The 7,910-nt window shown below is 47.2% G+C and overlaps 1 protein-coding gene across 1 annotated transcript in view; it reads right to left on the minus strand.

The window, feature by feature from the left end:
• The window catches only part of SETD7 (SET domain containing lysine methyltransferase 7), a 30,138-nt gene extending 22,229 nt beyond the window's left edge, over positions 1-7,909 (minus strand). The window contains exon 1 of the mRNA XM_006034267.3: positions 7,870-7,909. Coding sequence (XP_006034329.1) covers positions 7,870-7,909 — 40 coding nt within the window. The remainder of the gene's footprint in view (positions 1-7,869) is intronic.
• Position 7,910: the final 1 nt, after the last annotated feature.

Here is a 7,910-nt window from a genome sequence, read left to right on the forward strand (position 1 = left end):
AATAGAAGCAGCGAGTGTACGTGACGGAGGAGGGGAGGGGGGGGGGGGGGGAAAGGAGGAGACCACAGAATCTTAACCCCTATAATTATTTTTTGTTTTTAGACAGATGAATGCAAATATACACTCCTACCTCAGGATGGGCACAACATGGTCTAATACAGTGATTCTCAACGAGGGTGCTACAAGATCCTTTTAAAACAGGGGTCAGCAACCCCCTGCACACGTGCCGAGCATGGCACACAAGGCCATTTTGCTCGACACACCACCAGCTGCTGCCAGACACAGAACCCGGGCTGCTCCCAGCAGGCGGCCAGGAGGCTGCAAGCCCTGCTGCAAGTAGACTGGGCTCTGTGGGCCGGCTGCAGCCAGGAGGCTGCAAACAGCTGCTTCGGGCTCCGGCATGTCGGTACTCCAGCACCTTCCAAGGTAGACATCGTGGGTTTTTTGGCACTCTGTCCAAAAAATGTTGCCTACCCATTTTAAAAGATGCCACAGGGTGCCACGGAACTTTAGGACAGGCAGTTCTCAACTTACAACGTTTCGAGTTACAATGTTTCACACTTGTAACGTTTATAAATTGACACCGTTTCAACTTTACAGCGCCAGTTTCAACTTACAACGCTTGATCCAATGCAATGCCATGCCAACGAACAAGTTTGCTGCATCGCTCATCTCCCTGGAGAACATCTGTTCAAACTTCCTTGGACACTTTCTTTAAGCAAGCAGACAAGACTCTAGAAAAACCTGCAGCCAAGACTCCTGAGAAGACTCCAGCCAAGACCCCTTCAAAAAGTCCAACCAAGAGCCCTTCAAAAAGTCCAGCAAAGTCACCTCAAAGAAGCCCTTCCAAATCAATAGGATTGCTATTTTCAATATAAATATATTAATGTAGCTATATTACTCATCTATAATTGATCGGCTACAAAATTCTGGGGTATTTTTGGTGAAAATAGGGTATTGGGCCTTGGGTCAGGAACCAATACCCCATTTATAACATTGTTTCTTATGAGAAAATTGGTTCCGAGTTACGTTTTGACTTAAGACGTGGTTTTCAGGAACCAACTGTGTCGTAAGTTCGAGGACTGTCTGTACTGTTAAGTGTACAACACCTACACATGATTCATAAGATAAACCCAGAGATTTCAAATAGGAAGTCATATAGTGTCAAAAATATTCTAACCTGTTATGAACTTGCTGAGTTCTCTGCAACTAAAAAATGAGTGATTCTTCTAAGATAGAAAAATAATGAAGTGAAAGATAAATATATATGTATATTTGGCTACCAGTGCCTCAATCACTATAATAAAATAAATTCTAAATACCTATACATTTTGTTATTTGATTTTGGGTTTATCATGGAAAAATCCCCCTGACCCCTTAGCTCACAGAATGCAGGTCCAGGCGTCTCTAGATATGGCTCTTCGCTGATCAGAATTTGCTAGTTACACTACATCCAGAGCTGAAGCATACATACAGGTCAGAAACAAACTGTGAAGTCATCAGGAGCTGAGGGGGCTGCAAACAAGAGGCATTTCAGTATTAATATCCATGGTGCCTTGCACCCAGGGAGAGGAAAGAAACAGCATGAACATAGCAGCTAGGATCATCCCACAGCTTTATAGGCACTGTATTAATACAAGTCATTCTTCAACTTGTCTTCTCAAGAGTTCAGTCAGTGACACTATCACACTGTAAATAGGTGCCTACACTGCCAACACCACAGACTTTTAAAAAGGAGAGTAAAATCCACGCTACTTGCAGCTTTATCCCTTATACTGTTTGCACTCTCAGCTTGTACAGCAAAAATCATTAATGTTAGCTCTACTTCAGAATATCAATCTGGATTTCAAGCATGGCAGAAGAATGCCTGCCCATTATAGACCTAACTGTTTTCATTGTTCTTTCAAGTATACCAGGGCAGTTTCATTGCTACACTGCTGCAGGTGCCAGCACAGACTGGAAGAGAATGTTTCACTTCCCCTACTCATGGGCTAGCACAGAACCTGGTGTAGGCTCACGTCTGTCCCCTGCAGTGATCCACTAAGTTGCATCCCTGTTGTCAAAGCCTCCACAGACACCGACCCACAGCTCCCTGTCCTTGCTGGTGCCCCTCACTCCTGACTCTGTTTTACAGAGAATATCTACTTTTCCTGAGCTATACTCCACCTCTCATCTCCTTGTGGATATCTGCACCCCACTGCCACTTCATTCCCAGAACATCCTGGACCACCACAAGCCAGGATCTACTATGGAGGTGCTACAGAACCTGCCTGAGGTCTGGTACGGAAGTCTCTTGTAGGGGGAGTACTGATGAAGGGGGACTAACATCTATCATTCCTTTTAGTATGAGAACAATTCACACCACAGGTAATTGGTCTCCAACAGGAAATCAGGCCTACAGAGGAACACACTCCTCTCTGTCTCCAGATTTTCTCTTTTATTGTAAAAACAAATTATATTTTGACTCAAACTCAAGAGGACAGTGCCTCTTCAATATACGAACAGTGGCTTATTTTGTCCACAAGAGGATCAGTTGGGACAAAGACAAAGAGACAATCATAGCAAGTTTGAGAAAGCCGGGGTTAAACTAAGCAGTTTGGGCAATATTCATTATTCACGTGAAGAAGTGACAAAAAGTAGAGACAGAACAGGAATGTCTAAGCAGGGAGTTATCCTGATGTAACACTAACACCAGTTTAAATTCACAGCTTGTCTACATGGGTGTGTAGACTAGTATAAATGAAGCCCTAAGAAAGCACAGCTATATACTGATGGGAAAGGAACTCATATAGAAGAGTGCTGCATGAAAAAAAATTACGTTTGTGGTAGAAAGTCAAACTGAGTATGTTGTACTGCAACAAAACTAATCACAATGCCTCCTATGTTTGCAACTTTGTTATTTGTGACTTTAACCCATTGCAGCTTGTCACTAGGATGCAGAATATCCCCATCTAGTGGGCTCTGAATAGAAGTAAGGACCATGAACTTGGAACCTAACCTCAGTCAATTCTTTTCTCACAATAGTTTTAAGTATAAGTGAAAGGAAAAGATAATCAGGTTGGATTTGCCTTGAGTTCAGGTAGTCTGATTTTTAAGTTTAGTTACACAGGTGTAACCTCTTTCATGGTGACCATGAGGCCTTTGGGTCCAAGCCAACTCCTCTGTCAACTGCAAAGTTATTATCAGTATCAGTAGGAAAGAACAAAGCACTTCATTTTCTTCTTCAGTTTGCCAGTCACTTGTATTAGAAATATGTTCTTGCTTTCCTTGCTTTTTGGTTGTTCATCCTTCCTTGGGTGTTCAAGGTTTGCTGCATCTTTTCTTAAAATTAGGTTGTAAGCTTTTCAGGAAAGGACCCATCCCCTCATGGGTTTGTTCACTTAGGACAGGCCCTCTCCTTCCCTTAAGGCCTTTATATAGGGCTAAAAGTACAGATAAATAAATAAATGACAATAGAGAAACTAAGAGTCACATAAGGTCAGCCTCGTGGCAGCAAACTGTACTGTCAGGCAGCCAACTTGGATTTGATCTTAGTCATAGTTCTAGGCCTGGAGTAAGTTCAAAAAAGGGAAAAGGGCCTTATTTACCCTAAAAAAACCCAACCTCACATATCCTTTCTGTGCAAGATCACACTACATTATGAAGTGCTGCAATAGATCAGTGGTTTTCAACCTTTTTTGGACCAGGACCCATTAGTAAACATCAATGGCCAGTCCTGACCCAGTAAATAGTTTAAGTAGAAAATACACAAGTATTTTGGCCCCAAAAGACTTCTTACACACTAAGTTAAAGCAGCTCAACAGTCCTATTTTTAAAGACAGAAATCAACATCGACAGGAAAACATTAACAGTAATATCAGCATCTGACCCTCCATTACTCCCAAGTGCACAATGCACATTGCTGGTGCCCCTCACTCCTGACTTGCAGACCCCTGGCCCTGCCAGTGTCCCTCACTCTCAACTTGCAGCACCCTGGACCTGCCAGAGTCCCTCATTTCTGACCCACAGCTCCCTGGCCCTGCCAGTGCCCCTTATTCCCAAGCCACACACCCCTCTCCCTCCCCAGCCCTGCTGGTGCTCCTAACTACTGACCCACAACTCCCTGTCCTTGCTGGTGCCCCTCACTCCTGACCCACAGTCCCCTGCTGCGGCCCGCCCCCCCTGCCAGAGGGGGCCTCCGGCTGCCCCAATCCAGTCCAGGCCAGAGCATAGCAGCTGTGGCAGCTCTGGCTCATGCAGGCAATGAGCAAGTCTAGCCCAGTGGAGCAAGTCTAACCCCAGTGCAGGCTGTGGGGATGAGGAGGGGAGGCCTGTGGTATCCTCAGCCCTGGACTGGGGCTCCTGCCACCATGCCAGGCCACCTGGCCATAGCCTGCCCCTGGGCAGCATCTGCCAGCCTCCTCACCCCTGCAAGCATGGGCACCAGCCCCAGTACCACTGGCCTGGCCACACAGCTCCCATGTACCCCTGAAGGGCCCCACCACCCCCTTGCCCCGTTGGAGGGGGCAGGTGCCTCCCCTCACCCCTCCTGCCCTGCCACAACCCCAGCACCTAGACACTTTCTTCCAGTGCCAGCAGGCACCTTCCCCCCAAATTCCCCTCCATACATCCCTGCCCCACACACCCCAGCCTCCAAGCCCTGGCCTTCCAAGCCCTGCTCCCCATAGACTTACCTGCATCCAGCTGCTGGATCTGCTCCCACCACCCTGCCTGGTTGCATGCCTGCCATGTGCATACACAGGCACACATGGTGTCTCCTGCCTCCAATTGCCCCAAGCAGCTACTTGCAGGCTGGAAGGTTGCCAGCCTGCAAGGAGAAACCGTGCTTTCCTAAGTTTTTATGTGAGTGTTAGCAACCCTTTCAAATATTCTTGTGACCCACTTTTGGACTGACCCACAGGTTGAGAAACACTGCAATAGATGTATCTGTGCTCTCACTAGAAGAAAATGAAAAAAAATCCTTCTTAGAAAGATACGGCACCAAGTTCATACACGTGTGCATGTATATAAGCACACAGCAGCTTGCATTTAAAGAATCTTCTCCCCTTGGCAATGTAAAGGTTTTCCTCTACTGTAGCATCTAATCATATATTACCTACATAAGAAAAATGGATTCCAGTAGCAATTGCACTGTGCACACCCACAGCCACACCACAAGATATAAATAACCTACCACTAACAGACACAAGTGTTACTTGGAATCTCTCTGTGGCAGAATACTAAAGTGCTCTGAAACCCCAATATCTGAGAACCTGCTCTGGCTAACGAGAGCTATGCCCAGAGGTAAATGTCACAGGAGTAGAGTCTTTGTTTCTAGGGTAAACCAAATCCTGACTATGTTCCTAAGTGCTCTGAGAGGAAGCTGGAAGTTTGCTGATTGATAGTGATGCTATTTGTGCCACTATATTCAAGGCTATGCCAGAATTCCCATTAGTAGCTCCTCCTTTTAAAGACCAGTCTCTCACTCTTGAAATGTGCCCACCAGAGTTTTAGCGAGGTAGTAGGGCCCAGAGACAGATACTGGATTTAGAGTCCAGGGACCTGCCTTCTAATCCAGCTGTGCGATTGACCTACTGTGTGATTTTGGGCAGGTTACTTATATATATTTTCCCCCCCTTCTACCTTTTGTTTCACCCCCTGAAAGAGGGAAATGAGACTGGGCAGGGACTCTCTCTCAGGATATGTATGCCTTAGCTGGACCTCCATGTGCTACTGTTGAACAATAAGAGTATCTAGTTTTGTTATGCCTCTTCCTTAGGATGGACTTTTCTTTTTCTTTTTAAGGACAGTTGCATAGAAAGGAAAGCAAGAAGAACAGTAATATTTTAGATTTGCAATATGCCTTTTCAATCTGCAGGATCTCAGAACTTCCATTGTTACAAAGGCGGTTATCTACTGCTGACAGATATCCCCCCCCCACCCCCCGACCCCTTACAGATGACTGCTACCAACTGATGTGTACCACACTGCACAAGTGATAACTGAAAAATGGAAATGCACAAAGAGACAAGAAAGCCTGGGTGTTTACACTCTCATCCAAGATACAATGGACCTGATTTTCTGCTGCTCTAAACCTTATGCAGATGTTTACATCGGTACAATGCATGTGCAAACCCATGTGCACACTACAATGAAAGTTAGTATGTCACACTCTGTTTACGCTAGGTTAAGGGAGCAAGTGAGGTTTGGAGCAAGAGCATCAGGCTCAGGTGGCTCTAGTTAGACACAGAGCAGATGTCACCGCCACCTACTGCTAGTGTGTCAGGCCTCATGCGTGGATTACAACCAATTGTGGTGTGACAAAAGTCAAGTCTACCCCTTATTCTTACAACTGTGTTGGATGGGAACTCTCCCGAAATCAATGCAGATGGACTACCTGTAACCATGGGTAATAAACAGAATAATATACAGCCCTTAGTGCAGATCAGGCCCTGTCTGGCAAGCCTCCAAGATATTAGAGCAGTTCTCAACCTTTTCAGACTTGAGCCACCTCTTGACAGACTCAAGGCACCCTTCATTAGACTTGAGGCAGCCTTCAATAGATTCAAAGCACCCCTTGAAAAGAGTGAAAACTAAGAGCTGGCACTTTTTGATGACAGAAAAACAACAGAGCTGTTCTTCTGTTGCAAAGCCCACAGCAGGGCAGAAGGAGTTTGACATTATGGACACAGTGCTCAGCAGCTGTCAAAGAGGTAAACAAAAAGTTAAGGATAATTAAAGGAATTGTAAACCCAACAGAAAGTATCATCATGCCCCTTTATAAATCCATGGTGCATCCACACCTTGAATACTGTACCCAGCTTTGGTCCCTACACCTTAAAAAGGGATAGAGAAGAACTAGAGAAGGTGCAGAAGGGCAACAAGGATGATCAGCGGTAGGGAAGGGCTGCCCTACGAGGAGAGAACGAAGCACCTAGACCTGTTCAGTTTAGAAAAAGAGATGTTTGTGGGGCGGGGTGTGATAAGAGTTTACACAATACTAGACGGTGAAGAGAAATCAGATGGGGATTTATGATTTACTCTCTCACACAAACCAAGAACTAGGGGTTGCCAAATGAAACTAGCAGGTAGCATGTTTAAAGCTAACCAAAGGAGCTTCTTTTTCACACTTTTACACCAGGTGTCATTAAAGGCTGGAACCTGGTTGCCACCAGATGTGGTGGAAGCCAAGAGTTTAACCAACTGCCCAGAGGGACTGCACAAAGCCTTGGAGCAAAGGGGCATCAATAGCTCTGGAGCAGGGGAGTGCAGGGCACAGCCTCCACTCCGAACTTCCCAGACCATAAATCAGCGTTTCCCAACCAGTGCCACGGCACAAGAGTGCGCAGTCAGAAATGAACAGGTGTGCCGTGGAATTTTACCACTGGAATGAGCTACTGTAGGTATGAGGAGGGGGGATGCCTTAACCCGCGTGCAGCGGAAAAACAGTGTTAATGTACATGTACCTCGGGCTGGAAAAGGTTGGGAAACACTGCCCGAAATACTGGAGGCTGCAAGGGGGAGAGGAAGGGGAGGGGGGAGCCCTGGTCAGACCCAGTTCTCTCTGCCCCGCAGCATCCAGCCGAGAGCAGCTCTTCTGACTCCTGTTTGAAATCGTGGGGGTGAGCCTGCAACTGCTGGGGGCGACCTAGCAGTGCGGCGTGCGCGGGGCTCCCGCCGCCCGGCCCGGCCCGGCCCGGCCCCGCTCACCTCGCTGCCAAAAACTTTCCTGTTCCCCCCCACCACCTCCGGCCTGCCCCGGGGCTCGCGCGCACACACGCACACGTGCACCCCAGGCACAGCGCGCACACACGTGTCCGTGCACACGCGTGCCTGCCATGCGCACACCAATGCCCGCGCACATGCGCACACGCGGCGGCCCGCGCCCACCTTCCACCGTCTCCTCCAGCATCTCCTCATCGCTGTCCATG

The sequence above is a fragment of the Alligator sinensis genome, unplaced genomic scaffold (genome assembly GCF_000455745.1).
Source record: "Alligator sinensis unplaced genomic scaffold, ASM45574v1 scaffold160_2, whole genome shotgun sequence".
NCBI classification, from domain to species: Eukaryota; Metazoa; Chordata; order Crocodylia; family Alligatoridae; genus Alligator; species Alligator sinensis.